Source organism: Centroberyx gerrardi, chromosome 23 (assembly GCF_048128805.1).
Source record: "Centroberyx gerrardi isolate f3 chromosome 23, fCenGer3.hap1.cur.20231027, whole genome shotgun sequence".
NCBI lineage: Eukaryota > Metazoa > Chordata > Actinopteri > Beryciformes > Berycidae > Centroberyx > Centroberyx gerrardi.
The window spans coordinates 1920828-1938327 of NC_136019.1; the positions used below are offsets into that span (position 1 = coordinate 1920828).

General features: G+C 47.8%; 1 protein-coding gene and 1 pseudogene across 2 annotated transcripts in view; one reads left to right on the forward strand and one right to left on the reverse strand.

The window, feature by feature from the left end:
- Positions 1–12100, reverse strand: part of LOC139924576 (ATP-binding cassette sub-family E member 1-like) — a 20264-nt pseudogene extending 8164 nt beyond the window's left edge. The window contains exons 1-14 of the transcript XR_013503915.1: positions 11968–12100; positions 10252–10382; positions 9062–9147; positions 6619–6716; positions 5818–5935; positions 5395–5532; positions 4511–4581; positions 3730–3826; positions 3526–3615; positions 2691–2812; positions 1947–2070; positions 659–761; positions 167–220; positions 11–88 (exon numbers count right to left, since the gene is read on the reverse strand). The product of XR_013503915.1 is annotated as an ATP-binding cassette sub-family E member 1-like (transcript). The remainder of the gene's footprint in view (positions 1–10; positions 89–166; positions 221–658; positions 762–1946; positions 2071–2690; positions 2813–3525; positions 3616–3729; positions 3827–4510; positions 4582–5394; positions 5533–5817; positions 5936–6618; positions 6717–9061; positions 9148–10251; positions 10383–11967) is intronic.
- Positions 12101–12159: 59 nt separating this feature from the next.
- Positions 12160–16347, forward strand: anapc10 (anaphase promoting complex subunit 10). Its single transcript, XM_071900444.2, has 6 exons — positions 12160–12283; positions 12496–12613; positions 12711–12801; positions 13550–13670; positions 15281–15334; positions 16097–16347. The coding sequence occupies exons 2-6, from the start codon at positions 12499–12501 to the stop codon at positions 16271–16273; spliced, it is 558 nt and encodes a 185-aa protein (XP_071756545.1). The 5' UTR covers positions 12160–12283; positions 12496–12498; the 3' UTR covers positions 16274–16347.
- The last annotated feature ends 1153 nt before the right edge of the window (positions 16348–17500 follow it).

Sequence of the window (17500 nt, forward strand, 5' to 3'; positions counted from 1 at the left end):
TGAAGATGATGATGATGATGAGTACAGACCTTGAACTTGGGGCTGATGGTCTGAGGCTTGTAGCTGACGTTCAGGATGGGAATGTCACCTGAGAGAGAGAGACGGGTCAGACTGTGACTGTGTGTGTGTGTGTGTGTGTGAGAGAGTGTGTGTGTGTTACACTCACCTCCCCCGTCAGGTTTGAGTCCTCCAGCCAGCATCCTGATGAAGGTCGTCTTCCTGTGCCTGGACACACACATAAATACACATAAACACACACACACAAAAAACACTACCATCCTACTGCATACATGTACAATCTCTCTCTGTCCATCTCTCTCTCCCTCATACACACACTCTCTCTCTCCCTCCCTCCCTCTCTCACACACACACACACACACACACACACACACTCTCCCTCTCTCTCCCTCTCACACACACACAATATCTCTCACTCTGTCTCTCTCACACACTCTCCCTCTCTCTCACACACACACACACACACTCCCTCTCTCTCTCTCTCTCACACACACACACACAATATCTCTCTCACTCCGTCTCTCACACACACTCTCCTCTCTCTCACACACACACACACACTCACACTCTCTCCCTCTCTCTCTCACACACACACACTATATCTCTTTCTCTCTCTCTCACACACACTCTCTCTCTCTCTCTGTACCGTTCTCTCCCAGCATGACCATGATCTCAGAGTCGGTGAATTCTCCCTCTCTAATGTCCAGGGTGAATTCTCCCATCGTCTTCTGCATGTCAGGATACTGCAGCAGCAACAACAACAACAACAACAACAACAACAGGTCACAGGTCAAAGGTCAGTCTTCACCTCCTTCCATTCAGTCAGCCTGCAGCTAGTGGCTACACAGTTCGTCCAATCACAGAAAAGCTGTGGGTTTGATCCCTCAGAGTCCCTGAGCAAGTGAACCAGTAACCTGCTCTCTCACTATCTGTCTCTGGATAAGAAGATTAGATTAATAACTAAAATATAGTCAGACATTATTACTCTGAAGTTGTCTAAATGTAAAAACACTGGCTCATATCTAATGATATTATCAGGAGGAGGATGCAGATTAGAATAAAGTTCATTTTTTAACCTTCATTTATCCAGAGAAACTCAACTGAGGAAGGGAGGGAGGAAGGAGGAGGGAGGGAGGGAGGGAGGGAGGGAGGGAGGGAGGGAGGAAGGGAAGAAGGAAGGGAGGGAGGGAGGAGGGAAGGAAGGGAGGGAGGGAGGAGGGAAGGAAGGAAGGGAGGAGGGAGGGAGGAGGGAAGGGGGAGGGAAGGAAAGAAGGAAGGGAGGGAGGAAGGAAGGAAGGAAGGGAGGGAGGGAGGGAGGGAGGGAGGAAGGGAAGAAGGAAGGGAGGGAGGGAGGAGGGAAGGAAGGAAGGGAGGAGGGAGGAGGGAGGGAGGGAGGGGGGAAGGGAGGGAGGGAAGGGGAGGGAAGGAAAGAAGGAAGGGAGGGAGGAAGGAGGGGGGAGGGAGGGAGGAAGGGAGGGGGAAGGAAGGAAGCAAGGAAGTGAAGGAGGGAGGAGAAAAGGAGGGATGGAGGAAGGGGATGAAGGAGATAAGAAGTGAGGGAGAGAGGAAGGAAGGAGGTGACAAAGTGAAGGGAGGAAAGAAGTGAGGGAAGAGAGAGGGAGTCTTCTACTGTGGGCCACTGGGAGCTGCCCAGTCCAACCACAGGAGGGAGGGAGGGAGGGAGGGAGGGAGGGAGGGAGGATAGAGGGGCAGGAAGGAGGGAGGAAAAGAGGAAGGAAGTGAGGGAGGGAGGAAGGAAAAAAGAAGGGAGGAAGGAAATGATGGAGGGAGGAAGGAACTAGCTGCCTCCCGGTCACAAACGTTTTAAACAAGTTAAAAACTAACATCTTGTCCCCAAAACGTTCCTTTAAAATCTGGATTTGAGTGAGGGATGAAACAAAACGACGGAGGAGAAAAAGAGAGCTGACCTGGTAGTGCCTGAGTCTCTTCACCTCCTCCTCATTGGCCGTCTCGCCACCTTGAAGACCAATGAGGTTTCTCTAAACCTGAGATTCTCCGTGGGAACGTAGCCGTCCAGGAAGATGTTGATACCTGGAGGGAGGGGGGGGGGAGTGGAGAAGGAGGGAGGAAGGAGGTGAGAGGGAGGGAGGGAAGGAGAAGTGGAGAAGGAGGAGACAGTGAGGGAGAAAGGAAGGGAATGAGGGAGGGAAGGAAGGAGGAAGGAAGTGAGGAGGGAAGGAGAAAGAGGGGGAACAGGTTAAAGAGGGAGGAAGGAAGGAAGGAAGGAAGAAAGAGGTAAGAAGGAAATGGAGGGAAGGAGGGAGAATTGGGGGAGGAAGAGAACGAGGCACAAAGGAAAGAAGTTAAGGAGAGAGAAAGGACGGGAGGAAGGAAAGGAGCAAAGGAACGAATGCAGGGAGGGAGGAAGGGAAGGAGAGAGGGAGGAAGTGAGGAAGGAGGGAGAAGTGAAGGAAGGAGTTAGGAAGTGAAGGAAGGAGGGAGGAAGTGAAGGAAGGAGGGAGGAAGTGAAGGAAGGAGGGAGGAAGTGAAGGAAGGAGGGAAAAGAGGGAGGAATGGATTATAATGGATACTAACTTTCAAAGATTTTGTGATTTTGAGAGATAGTGCTGAAGTCACGTGTGTGTGTTATGTGTGTGTGTGTGTGTGTGTGTGTGTGTGTGTGTGTGTGTGTGTGTGTGTGTGCGCCCCACCCTCCCGGACGCTGAAGGGCATGGTGACGACTCCGTACGCGCTCGGCACTCCGTACAGACAGCAGATGAAGTCCGACAGGTAGTCCAACACACTGAGGTCATGCTCCACCACGATGATGTACCTGCACACACACACACGCACACACACACACACACACACACACACACACACACACACACACACACACAGAGTCACTGATCTACATGTCAAGCAGCTGGAAGAAAGGAGAAAATAAGTGAGGAAAAAGAGAGGAAGTGAGGGACGTAGGGAGGGAGGAAGGAAGGACAAAGGAAAGTAGAAAGGAAGGAAGAAGGGAGGGAAGCAGGGAGGGAGGAAGGAAGCAAGGAAGAGAGGAAAAGAAGGAGAAAGGAAGTGAGGGATGTAGGAAGGAAAAGAAGTAAAGAAAGGAGGAACAAGATCATCTTCTAATTATCTCAGGAAAACAAAAACTGTTATCTGGAGATTAGAAAACATCTTAACATCTTGAGAAAACAAAGATATTTAACTCTAATAACTGAATGTGTATACCACCTTCTGGACAGTTTAACCATCTTGTAAGTTGAGTATTAAATTGTATATTAATATTTCTATTTATTTATCCCACCCCCCTTTTTCCTTTTGTTTTTTTTCCTTCTTTCTTGTAACAGAGAGAGAGAGAGAGAGAGTGAGAGAGAGAGACTCTGGGGCGGGAGTGGGAGATCTCAATCTATTTTCTTCAATGTCATTTTTTTTTTGTTTCTGTATAAGAGCCGATATCTTCAGTTATATATAGAAATGTATTCTTCACAAATATTTTGGAAACCCAGTAAAATCCGACGGGACGATCGGTGGTACCTGTCCGGTGTGATGAGGGAGCGGATGGTGATGGCAGCCTTCAGCCTCTGCTTCACATCCAGGTAACTGGACGGCTCGTCGAACATGAAACTGAAAACACAGACGGGGTCAGGAGTGTGTGTGAGGTGTGTGTGTGTGTGTGTGTGTGTGTGTGTGTGTGTGTGTGTGTGTGGTGTGTGCGTGTGCGTGTGTGTGTGTCCTCACATGTCGGCCCTCTGGATGCAGACCACGGCGCAGGCGAACCTCTGCAGCTCTCCCTCCGGACAGATCCTCCACGTTCCTCTCCCTCAGGTGGGTCAGAATCTGCCCGGCAACAACGCAAACGTCAACCAATCACAACGCGGACGCACGACAGCTCGGGACCGATCGCTACTGTCAACTTCTGTCTTCACTTTGATGGGTTTTCAATCAATACTGAGTGTAAAGCACTGACACAGTTTACTACAACATGCTGTACAGGTGTGTGTGTGTGAGAGAGAGAGAGAGAGAGAGAGAGAGAGAGAGAGAGAGAGAGAGACAGAGAAACAGAGAGAGAGAGAGAGCCAGAGAGAAACAGAGAGAGAGAAGACAGAGAGAGAGAGACAGAGAGAGAGAGAGAGAGAGACAGAGAGTGAGCCAGAGAGAGAGAGAGGGAGTGAGAGAGAGAGAAGAGAGAGAGAGACAGAGACAGAGAGGAAGAGACAGAGAGAAAGAGAAAAAGAGAGAGAGAGCGAGACAGAGAAAGAGAGAGACAGAGGGAGTGAGAGAGAGAAAGAGAGAGAGACAGAGAGAGAGAGAGAAAAGGAGACAGAGAGAGAGAGAGACAAAGACAGAGACAAAGACAGAGAGGGAGAGACAGACAGAGAAAGAGAGAAAAGGAGAGAGAGAGAGAGAGAGAGAGCGAGACAGAGGGAGTGAGAGAGAGAGAGAGAGAGAGAGAGAGAGAGAGAGAGAGAGAGACAGAGGGAGTGAGAGAGAGAGAGAGAGAGAGAGAGAGAGAGAGTTACCTAGCTGTTTACAGACCAGGACCTGTGAGTCTGTGTCATCCTTCCTGCTCAGGATGGCCCCTACTGACCCCTGGAGGCAGAGAGGGAGAATTACACCACTAACACCAACACCACTAAACCAGCTGAAGCTGAGACTCAGTCAGGATGGAGTTAATCACTCAAGTTACTACTTCAGCACACCGCCCTTAAAACTGAACCTTGGCCTCTACTTCCTCTCTGTCATTTCATTCCTAACACCACTTCTCCTTCATTTCCCCTTCATTCTGACCTTTACTTTACAAGTTCTGACTTGTCTGGAGTGTGTGAGCGTTACCCTGACGGTCTTGGGGATCTGGAGTGTGTGAGCGTTACCCTGACGGTCTTGGGGATCTGGAGTGTGTGAGCGTTACCCTGACGGTCTTGGGGATCTGGAGTGTGTGAGCGTTACCCTGACGGTCTTGGGGATCTGGAGTGTGTGAGCGTTACCTTGACGGTCTTGGGGATCTGGAGTGTGTGAGCGTTACCCTGACGGTCTTGGGGATCTGGAGTGTGTGAGCGTTACCCTGACGGTCTTGGGGATCTGGAGTGTGTGAGCGTTACCCTGACGGTCTTGGGGATCTGGAGTGTGTGAGCGTTACCCTGACGGTCTTGGGGATCTGGAGTGTGTGAGCGTTACCCTGACGGTCTTGGGGATCTGGAGTGTGTGAGCGTTACCCTGACGGTCTTGGGGATCTGGAGTGTGTGAGCGTTACCCTGACGGTCTTGGGGATCTGGAGTGTGTGAGCGTTACCCTGACGGTCTTGGGGATCTGGAGTGTGTGAGCGTTACCTTGACGGTCTTGGGGATCTGGAGTGTGTGAGCGTTACCCTGACGGTCTTGGGGATCTGGAGTGTGTGAGCGTTACCTTGACGGTCTTGGGGATCTGGTCCACGTACTGCGGCTTGACGATGGCCCGCAGGTCGTCCTCCAGGATCTTGGTGAAGTAGTTCTGCAGCTCCGAGCCTCTGAAGTAGGTCAGGATCTCCTGCCAGTCTGGAGGGTTCTGGGGCGTGACACACACACACACACACACAGACACACACACACACACACACACACACACACACACACACACACACACAGAGTCAGACATACCAGTCTACATATCAGGCAGGAACTTTTTAAAACCACCTGAGCAGAAAACTAACTTTTAGTATCCGACAGATCCAGAGGTTAGGAGAGGGGGCTCTAACCCCGCCCCCCCCCCCCCAGCAGGGACACCCCGACTCTAAACGTACGCCCCCCTGGCACTGTGAGGTGCGCTGGGTTGGTACATGTTAATACTCACATCATACTTGCCCAGGTTGGGCTTCTGTTTGCCGGCCAGGATCTTCAGAGCCGTGGACTTCCCGATACCGTTGGTCCCGACCAGACCCAGGACCTCACCCGGCCGGGGGATGGGCAGCCTGGACACACACACACACACACACACACAATCACACTTAATATTATTGATCAGGAAAAAACATCTCATCTTACATCCTGCTTGTGTTTCCATGTCACTACAGAGGTTTGGTCCTTCCAGCCTGGTGTTGCTGCTTGTTCTGACATTCTGCTGTTTGACTTTTTCCAAACCGTGATTTGATTTGAAGGTTTCGGTGTTCAGGACGAGTTACGCTGAGTCCCTCCTCCTGACCATATACAACAAGATTACTCGACCAATATCAAAATATATGACAGTTCAGATATCTGAACGTTTCAAACAGCTGCCATAGTCACACAAATATCAGCAAATTTAAACCAATATTTTTTTTTTTTAATGAAGTTCTGTTGAATCCAGTTGTGTTTACAGAGGGCGTTACAGCAGTTTATATTCTACACTCAGTCTGTGTGTTCATGCCTAAATCCCTTTATATTAAACCTCAATATGATCCCTGTATTGCCTCTAATCAATATGATCCCTGTATTTAACCCCTAATCAATATGATCCCTGTATTTAACCCCTAATCAATATGATCCCTGTATTTAACCCCTAATCAATATGATCCCTGTATTGCCTCTAATTTGACTCTAATCAATATGAGCCCTGTATTGGCTCTGATCAATATGACCCCTGTATTGACTCTGATCAATATCAATATATCCTCACCTGTGCAGTTTGAAGGAGTTGGCGCAGTATCTGTGGGTCGTCTCCTTCTCCAGGTTGCTGGGCAGGTTGACGATGGACAACGCCCCGAACGGACATTTCTACACACACACACACACATAGAGAAATAAAACACACACACACACACACACACACACACACACACACATAGAGAAATAAAACACACACACACACACACACACACACAGCAGATCAGATCCTGTCCCACACACACACTAACCTGCTGGCTCAGAGCAGCGTTCAGTCCAGGTGAGAGGAACCAACTTTACATACAGGCAGAATGACTCTAATGGACTAAAACTCTTCCTCATCCTGCTCTTCCTCACCCTGCTCTTCCTCACCCTGCTCTTCCTCATCCTGCTCTTCCTCACCCTGCTCTTCCTCATCCTGCTCTTCCTCATCCTGCTCTTCCCCATTCTGCTCTTCCTGCTCTTCCTCATCCTGCTCTTCTCCATCCTACTCTTCCTCATCCTGCTCTTCTCCATCCTGCTCTTCCTGCTCTTCCTCATCCTGCTCTTCCTCATCCTGCTCTTCTCCATCCTGCTCTTCCTGCTCTTCCTCATCCTGCTCTTCCTCATCCTGCTCTTCCTCATCCTGCTCTTCCCCATCCTGCTCTTCCCCATCCTGCTCTTCCTCATCCTGCTCTCTCCATCCTGCTCTTCCTGCTCTTCCTCATCCTGCTCTTCCCCATCCTGCTCTTCCCCATCCTGCTCTTCCTCATCCTGCTCTTCCTCATCCTGCTCTTCCCCATCCTGCTCTTCCTGCTCTTCCCCATCCTGCTCTTCCTGCTCTTCCCCATCCTGCTCTTCCTGCTCTTCCCCATCCTGCTCTTCCTGCTCTTCCCCATCCTGCTCTTCCCCATCCTGCTCTTCCTCATCCTGCTCTTCCTCATCCTGCTCTTCCCCATCCTGCTCTTCCTCATCCTGCTCTTCCCCATCCTGCTCTTCCCCATCCTGCTCTTCCCCATCCTGCTCTTCCCCATCCTGCTCTTCCTCATCCTGCTCTTCCTCATCCTGCTCTTCCCCATCCTGCTCTTCCCCATCCTGCTCTTCCTCATCCTGCTCTTCCCCATCCTGCTCTTCCCCATCCTGCTCTTCCTCATCCTGCTCTTCCTCATCCTGCTCTTCCCCATCCTGCTCTTCCTCATCCTGCTCTTCCTCATCCTGCTCTTCCCCATCCTGCTCTTCCCCATCCTGCTCTTCCTCATCCTGCTCTTCCTCATCCTGCTCTTCCTCATCCTGCTCTTCCCCATCCTGCTCTTCCTCATCCTGCTCTTCCCCATCCTGCTCTTCCTCATCCTGCTCTTCCCCATCCTGCTCTTCCCCATCCTGCTCTTCCTCATCCTGCTCTTCCTCATCCTGCTCTTCCCCATCCTGCTCTTCTCCATCCTGCTCTTCCTCATCCTCATCCTGCTCTTCCCCATCCTGCTCTTCCCCATCCTGCTCTTCCTCATCCTGCTCTTCCTCATCCTCATCCTGCTCTTCCCCATCCTGCTCTTCCTCATCCTGCTCTTCTCCATCCTGCTCTTCATCATCCTGCTCTTCTCCATCCTGCTCTTCCTCATCCTGCTCTTCCCCATCCTGCTCTTCCCCATCCTGCTCTTCCTCATCCTGCTCTTCCCCATCCTGCTCTTCCTCATCCTGCTCTTCCTCATCCTGCTCTTCCTCACTCTGTGCACTTTGATGACCTTTTCCTTTCCTACACCTTTAATATGATGAAATAAGTGTTTTGTCCATTATTGGCATTTTTTTACCTGTATTCAAGGTGTTCAGGTTCCTCTCACCTGAACGCTACACAGACAAAACATCAACAACAATAAAAATTATTCCTTGTTAAACATCATCATCATCATGTGCAAATTAGACAAATCAATCTGTAATCGTTAACATTATTATCTACTTATATTTCTATCTGTATGTATCAATCGTTTTCACTCTGTCATTTACTTGTTTTATAGTTATTTTGTAGTTGGTTGTTAATTTTTTTGTTTTTTGTTATTGGTTTGTATAAACTATTATTACTTCTGTACTCTTTTTCCTATTTTACTAATGTTTTCATTTCCATTTGTAAGTCGTTTTCATTTCCATTTTTATTTGTAAGTTCATTTCCTTTTCAGTGACTCAGCTGGATTTAATTGTCTCACCTGTGCTGGTCAATCTTGTTTAATTGTGTCTAGTGACATTTTATATTTTACTTTCTTGCACAAATAAAACTAAACATCAGGATGTTGGCGTACTGCTGCTGTGCTGATACTCTGATTACTGAGTAGAAACAAAAACTGATGTAAGATCGTACACAAATAACTGTGCAGTCCCAGCTGGAGTCACTGAGCAGAGGTTAGGAATTTTACATTTTCTTGACAAAAAACAAAACAAAACAACAGTCTGAAGTGTAAAGAGAAACAAACGGCTGCTGCAGCTGTTACCTTGATGCAGATGCCACATCCTATACAGAGAGACTCTGAGATCCACACTATCTTACTCTGTGGGGTCACTTCGATACACAGCTTGCCTGCAAACACACACACACACACACACACACACACACACACACACACACACATTTGGATAAAAATTAATCCTTGGTGTCAACATCAGGGTTCGACCCATATGTGTTTCTGAAGGCTGATAATGATATTTTTGGACTGAAGTCGCCAATAAGCCGATATTTTGTGCTGATATTCAACATAGTTAAATTTGACCGTCTTCATGGGAAAAAACAAACAAATATTCAGTGTTTCTCCACAGAGTTTTCTTCTCCTCAGGGTGGAAAAGCCTCTGAAACAGCATTCAGAGCATCATGGGACACTAAAACTCTCCACTGAAACCAGACTGATGAGAGTCTTTGAGTGTCAGGATAGGTCTGATTCAAGTCGATATTATTGTTTATCGTTTCTTAATGTGATCGTACCGCAACTTTAACTGATACGGTGAATTGTGACGTACAGATCTGGTGTTTAAATGAAAGATAGGAGCAAATATCAGGTCAAATTTCTCAAAATAACTCCTTTAAAAATTTATCTGAATATTCAATAAAAGGCCAATATCAGCCCGATATATTGGCAATCTGGTGCTGTGACCTCTGACCCTTCACCTCCTTACTGCTGGTTGCTTATAATGTTGGTGATCTAGGAACTGAGGCTTATTCTACTTGTTGTGCTCACTGACTATGTTTACATGGACAGCAATAATCTGATATGAACCCGATTAAAACAACAGTCTGAATAAGAAATTTCCATGTAAACAGCATTTTCTGAACCCCTGAACCTGAATAAGGTCATAGTGGAGTAAGCAGAATCACATTAAGACATGTGGAGTATTCTGATTTCAGTCAGTCTCATTATTGAAGACGTTTCAGACTGTAAACACCTTAAAAAAAAAAAAAGATGACTGACAGCAGAAAAAAAGGAGAAGCTGAAACTGAGCATGCTCAGGATTTAGAGGGAAACGGAGATCATGACGTTTTCAGTAAAGCCTGAAACTGTCCGAGTCTCCGGTGGTTCTCCTCTGTAAACAGGAACATGAATGGAACAGTTCTGTAAGCAACACATTAATCTGAACACTGTCTTATGCAGAAGGCCGGTAGTCAGAGTTCAGTCGCTCTGGACAGACTCACCCATGCGGACGACCGGGCAGCTCTTCTTACACTCCTGACGGCATTTCTTGGGTTTGCACTTGTCGTGGTTGACGATGGCTATCCTGGTGTTTTTATCCGCCATGATGGAACGAGAGGAGGAGGGCTAGGAGCTGAGAGAGAGAGAGAGAGAAATATTCAGGTGTTTTTATCTCAGAACTTGAGACTTGACTTGACTTGGGTTCTGGTGACTTGAAAAGGTTTCTAAAGTCTTGACTTGAGATCTTGTGTTTGTGTAAATGACTCAGATTGAAAGTGATGAGATTTGTTCCAGCGGACGACTGAATTTAAATTCTGTTTTCTGAATTTGTATGGAATGATTGAATTTATTGAAGTTGAAACTGATTATAGAAATCAAACTCACGATGCTCTTACCAAGTTTTTATCCTATTAAAACCATATTGCATTGAAAAGTCCTAGATATTTAGTTTTCTTTAAGATATTAAATTGATACTGGACTCTTGATTTGTTCTGACTTGACTTGCTGTTATGACATGGACTTGACTTGGTGTTCTTGTTAATATTTAACTGAGGTGACGGTCAGGTGTGAACCTGTGACAGCAGACACACTGTCCACTCTGCTGAAGTGTGGCTGAGCAAGACACTGAACCCCTACCAGCTCCAGACCCTGACCTCTAACCCCTGACCTCCCTGTGGAGGGAAGGAGTCTGCAAAAATATATAGCAACTAACAAAGGAGTTCCATACATCTACTACCACACCCCAAAATCACCCTCTGCTTCTGACACTAACTCTAATTTCATGTATTTCCATATAAGACCACAAGGCAATATAAGGTTGGAAATTTGAATGATTAGCGCTGCGATGAATGAATGCTAAGTTAGCTGCTAGCCAGCCCCGATAACGTCCCGCTGTCTCTTCTATGAGCACGTCATACCAAACTCCATTCAGAAGTCTGGCAGTTTAATGTTGCCTTGTTTGTCGGTGAACACAGACAACAGGTAGAACATGATTTGAGACCTTTAACTATTCATTAGTATCCACTCTTCAATACGGCGTGCATTCAATACACCAAGCGGCACGTATTTCTATAAGATTCCGATTTGTATAATTGGTTAACCCGTTATCCTCAACGACGTTCATCCACTGAAACACATCGTGATGTACGTGGGGAGCAGTGTGAAAGTTTAAATTTTATTGAAATGAAGTTCTGTTTTGTTGATCATTTGTATGCCGAATTTGTCAGCACAACCTAAAGATTGATAAAACGTCGTCAATCGTGTTACAGCAGGTATGTGTGTTTGCCGATGAGCAAGACAACTTTAAATGGTCAGTTTAGTGAACGACGTTTGGCGAGTCCTTCTGTCAGTATAACAGAAAACCTTATCAGGGCTAGGCTGCCAGCAGTGTTAACAGTCACAGTACCAGCTAGATAAAAAGGCCGTTTCAGTTGTGTGACAGAATCAGCGATAACCGCCGCCAACCAGCTCTGTCCGTGTGTTCAAACTGGTTAACCAGCTGTTTTACAAGCTAAGCTGGAAGCTAAAATGTACCGCGACATGCTAACCGTTAAAGCTAGCTAACCGTTAGCTTACCCCCATCACATTTTTACGACATTAGCAAAACGCAAAGCAGAGGCCCAGCATCTGACAGCTACTCGGTTAGGGACGAGAGGCCGTTTCTATGGCAATACAACCCGAAAAGGACAGCAAACCTGGATCGGTAAATAAAAACTCACCGCTCGCTGGCTCCTGTCGGTCTGTTGTAAAGAAGACAGGTGAAAAGCGACGTTTCGAAGCAGTTAATTCAGAATCAAACTTCAGTTTTCCAGCAACGTGTTCTTCTTGGAAGCCGGCTGGAAAGATGGCGGGAGGCGCGCACTCAGCCTGCGACGGGGGCTGTGTTTTGGTGACGTCGGTAACCAGCGACAGAACTCAGAGAAGTGGGAGATTCGAAGTAGCAAACACCAAACGGATTCATTTCTCTTTTCTGTACAACAATGTCATATGCGATGCACTGAAACAACACATTGAAGACATTTACTAATTTGTCGTGTAAGTATACCTTCCTGTCGCAAACTAACTTTTAGTGGCGTTGAGCCAGCCGGGCAACGGTAGACGAAAGGTTAGCTACTAGCTAGGAGGAAACGCTAAACTGTCAGATTTTTAAACAGAGTTTGGCGTGACGTTAGCTCCATTCAAGAGAAAACGGAGCGCATCTGTCCCTGCCGTATTATCACACTTCCACGGTCCCTCCTGTGTTTCAGAGGATGGCCACCCCGAGCAAGACCCCGCCCGGCGCCGACCCGAAGCAGCTGGAGCGGACCGGGACGGTCCGGGAGATCGGCTCCCAGGCGGTGTGGTCCCTGTCCTCCTGCAAACCCGGTACGGCCCCGGGCTGACGGCTCCAGACCCAGGTGTGTAGCTCACTGTGTGGGTGTATAGACCGTCATTAGAACTCTGTTTGTCCATCCGTGTCCAGGTTTTGGAGTGGACCAGCTGAGGGACGATAACCTGGAGACATACTGGCAGTCAGACGGCTCCCAGCCTCACCTGGTCAACATCCAGTTCAGGTAACACTCACACACACACACACACACACACACACACACACACACACACACACACACACACTGGTGACAGTCAGCTGATGTAGAGTTGTGTTGTTCTGGGTTCCCACCGGTTCTGGCATTTCTGGAACATCCTGGATCCCAGACAGGGAGAGTCGGGGAAATCTGCTAAGTTTTCTGGGGTTAGTCTGGGAATTTTCCAAATGGATCGCTTCCCAGGAATACAGCAGAATGTGTTTTCTGACTTGTTTCACACCTTCATTGCAGTAGATGGTTTTCAGACTGGAAAACAACAATAACAAACACCAGGGAGGAAGAACATGTTTTGGTCATGGAAGCGCTCCGACTTAGTTATGGAAAGTCGTGGAAAAAAGTCTTGGAATTTTCCATCAAGTTGAATTGTACATTCATATTTTTGAGGAGGATGATGACAGTAAAGCTGCTGTACTTCTGCAGGTTAACAGCTGTTGTTTGATGCTGGTGTGTGTCGGTGTGTATCGTGGTTTTGATGCTGGTGTGTGTCGGTGTGTATCGTGGTTTTGATGCTGGTGTGTGTCGGTGGTTTTTGTGTTGTTTGATGCTGGTGTGTGTCGGTGGTTTTTGTGTTGTTTGATGCTGGTGTGTGTCGGTGGTTTTTGTGTTGTTTGATGCTGGTGTGTGTCGGTGTGTATCGTGGTTTTGATGCTGGTGTGTGTCGGTGTGTATCGTGGTTTTGATGCTGGTGTGTGTCGGTGTGTATCTGTTGTTCCAGGAGGAAGACGACGGTGAAGATGCTGTGTATTTATGCAGACTATAAATCAGATGAGAGCTACACTCCCAGTAAGATCTCTGTCAGAGTGGGAAACAACTTCCACAACCTGCAGGAGATCAGGGTGAGAGCAGCATGTCAGCTGTCCTGGTTCAATAAAGTTTAAATAAAGTTTCAACAAAGGTTAAAGGTCATCTTGCTCTGCTGTTCCTTTGGTGTTTTTACATCAAAATCTGGTGCGTTCACAATTAAATATTTATTACTAAAGTTTCTCCTTGCACTCTTCTCCTCTCTTCCTCCTCACTCACCTGGTTCCTCCTACTTTCTCCTTGTTCCTTCTCTTCCTCTTCCTCCCTCTCCTCCTCTTCCTCCTCCTCTTCATCCTCTTCCTCCTCCTCCCTCTTCTCCTCCTCTTCGTCCTCTTTCTCTTCCTCCCTCTCCTCTTCCTCCTCCCCTTCCTCGTCCTTCCTCCTCCTCTTCCTCCTCCCTCTCTTCAACTCCTCTTCCTCCCCCTTGTCCTCCTCCTCCCTCTCCTCCTCCCCCCTCTTTCTCCTCCCTCTCCTCCTCTTCCTCATCTTCATCCTCTTTCTCTTCCTCCCTCTCCTCTTCCTCCTCCTTCCTCCTTCTCTTCCTCCTCCCTCTCTTCAACTCTTCTTCCTCCCCCTTGTCCTCTTTTTCTTCCTCCTCCTCTTCATCCTTTCTCTTCCTCCCTCTCCTCTTCATCCTCTTTCTCCTCCTCCCTCTCCTCTTCCTCCTCCTTCCTCCTCCTCTTCCTCCTCCCTCTCTTCAACTCTTCTTCCTCCCCCTTGTCCTCCTCCTCCTCCCTCTCCTCCCTCTCCTCCTCCTCTTCCTCCTCCCCTTCCTCCTCTTCCTCCTCCCTCTCTTCAACTATTCTACCTCCCCCTTGTCCTCCTCCCTCTCCTCCTCCTCCCTCTCCTCCTCTTTCTCCTCTTCCTCCTCTTCCTTCCTCTCCTCCTCCTCCTCCTCCTCCTCCCTCTCCTCCCTCTCCTCCTCCTCCTCTTCCTCCTCCTCCCTCTCCTCCTCCCCCTCTTTCTCCTCCCTCTCCTCCTCTTCCTCCTCTTCATCCTCTTTCTCTTCCTCCCTCTCCTCTTCCTCCTCCTTCCTCCTTCTCTTCCTCCTCCCTCTCTTCAACTCCTCTTCCTCCCCCTTGTCCTCCTCCTCCCCCTCCTCCTCCTCCCTCTCCTCCTCTTCCTCCTCCTCTTCGTCCTCTTTCTCTTCCTCCCTCTCCTCTTCGTCCTCCTTCCTCCTCTTCCTCCTCCCTCTCTTCAACTCTTCTTCCTCCCCCTTGTCCTCTTTTTCTTCCTCCTCCTCTTCATCCTTTCTCTTCCTCCCTCTCCTCTTCATCCTCTTTCTCCTCCTCCCTCTCCTCTTCCTCCTCCTTCCTCCTCCTCTTCCTCCTCCCTCTCTTCAACTCTTCTTCCTCCCCCTTGTCCTCCTCCTCCTCCCTCTCCTCCCTCTCCTCCTCCTCTTCCTCCTCCCCTTCCTCCTCTTCCTCCTCCCTCTCTTCAACTATTCTACCTCCCCCTTGTCCTCCTCCCTCTCCTCCTCCTCCCTCTCCTCCCTCTCCTCCTCTTTCTCCTCTTCCTCCTCTTCCTTCCTCTCCTCCTCCTCCTCTCCTCCCTCTCCTCCTCCTCCCTCTCCTCCTCCTCCTCCTCCTCTTCCTCCTCTTCCTCCTCCCTCTCCTCCTCCTCCTCCTCCTCTTCCTCTCTGCAGCAGTTAGAGATGGTGGAGCCCAGTGGTTGGATCCACATCTCTCTGCTGGATCAGGTGAGAAACACATTATTTATCCTTCATTTCCAGCTTACTGTCTCCTGTCCTGTTGTAATGTGATCTGGCAACAGTCAGTCCTGCTGGATTCCTGCCAGTGAAGAGTGTCTCTCAGTCTGAGTCTGAGTAACTGTCAGTCACATTGAGGTGAACACAGAAAGCAGCATCAAGACAACATTTAAAACAACATACAGCAGCACTGTAGAAAAGAAAAATGCTGTCAAATAAAGTCAATAAAAGAGAGAACAAACTATAAAACAAACACATTTCTCTATATAAGAGCTCAAAGAGGGAGGAGTCCAATTCTAACCAGCAGGCTGATGGGCCGCTCCTTCATGTAATGTGTGTGTGTGTGTGTGTGTGTGTGTGTGTGATGTTTCATGTGATTCTTCAAGATTGTTTTTGTGGGATTCTTCACATGTTTCTTTGTAATTTTATGTGATTCTTCATGCGATTCTTTGCGTGATTCTTCAAGATTTTTGTGAGATTCTTCGGAAGATTTTTTGTGATTCTTCTTCATTAGTCTTCATGTGATTCTTGGCACGATTCTTCATGTGATTCTTTGTGTGTGTGTGTGTGTGTGTGTGTGTGCATGTATGATTTTTCATGTGATTCTTCACGATTTTTTGTGTGATTCTTTGTGTTTTTCTGTGACTTTTAATGTGATTATTTGGGATTTTTGGGGGATTTTTTGGTGATTCTTGGTGTGATTATTTGTGTGTGCGTGTGTGTGTGTGTGTGTGTCTGCGCGCGCGTCTCCAGGTGAACAACCCGATCCGGACCTTCATGATCCAGATCGCGGTCCTGGCGAACCACCAGAACGGCAGAGACACACACATGAGGCAGATCAAAGTCTACACGCCCGTGGAGGAGAGCTCCATCGGCAAGTTCCCACGATGCACCACTGTCGACTTCATGATGTACCGCACCATCAGGTGATCTGGACGGACCGCCCCGCCCCGCCCCGCCCCCCCGCCCCCCCACCCTGCGGCCTGGATCCATTTGGACGAGGAACCCGGTTATTTCCAGGTCTTGGACTGTCTGGAACCGGACTGATATCTGTCGTCCTTTTATTAATAACCAGATGTGCTCCAGTCTGATTACATATTGATTGTAGAATTGATCAATACTTACCCTTGTTGTCTGTGGGAAGACCTGAACCTGAATTACTGAATAACCTGAATGATTTTCGAAGACAGATACCGATATTTTCTGCTGATTGAATATTTTTAAACTTGATTGTATAACAAGAATGACTTTAGTTCTCTTCTCCTCAGGGTGGAAACGCCTGTGAAACATTCAGAGCATCATGGGACACTACAACTCTCCACTGAAACCCAGACTGATGGAATAAACAGAACATACGAGGGATAATCCTTGCCAGTCACATCAGATACTGACGAGGAAATAAAGGCATGAATTCTCCCCCATAAACCACAGCACTGAAAAGCTTTACTGCTTTACTGTAGCAGCTACATATTAACAACAGACTAATGTGCATCGACCAGGAACTCTTTACTTCCTCATTCGTAACTTAAGTCAGAGGTTCTCAACATGGGGTCCGGGGACCACCAGGGGGCCCTTGAGGGGGTTCCAGAGGGTCCCCAGCAAATAAACTTCAGCGTTATTTCATTTACAAGAAGTGAACACAATTAAATGTAGAAGAATTATTATTTTGGTCCTAGTTTCACTGCTATCTCTCTACCTACAGACAAAACCTCATCAGATGGGGGTCCGTGGCTCTAATGTGGACTAGATTAGGGGTCTCTGATATGAAGAAGGTTGAGAATCCCTTCCTTAAGTGACTGGCGAGGATTATCCCTCGTATATTTTATAGGTTTTGTACCCACAGAGCGTCTGTTTTTCTGTCCTCTACTGCCTCAGATCCAACAAGCGCTCCTTAGCTGTGGTCAGGGAGAAACCTCCATCATATCAGAGGTGGATGATATCTAATATTTCATAATATCCAGTATCAGCCTGGTGTATCAGTCTAACCCTAATTATTATCTATCCTGGGTTTCAGTGGAGAGTTTTAGTGTCCCGTGATGCTTCAGAGGCTTTTCCACCTGGACAAGAAAACAATTCTGAGGGAAAAACCGAAAATGTAAAAAATGTTGACTATCAGCCATCGACCCTCACTGTCATTTCATGTATTGTGATATTTTA

Excerpts from the sequence above, each read along its gene's own strand:
- anapc10 (XM_071900444.2), top strand. The coding sequence starts at position 12,499 with ATGGCCACCCCGAGCAAGACCCCGCCCGGCGCCGACCCGAAGCAGCTG. Across the intron at positions 12,802-13,549 it reads CTGGTCAACATCCAGTTCAG|GAGGAAGACGACGGTGAAGA; the intron begins GTAACACTCACA and ends CTGTTGTTCCAG. Across the intron at positions 15,335-16,096 it reads ACATCTCTCTGCTGGATCAG|GTGAACAACCCGATCCGGAC; the intron begins GTGAGAAACACA and ends GCGCGTCTCCAG.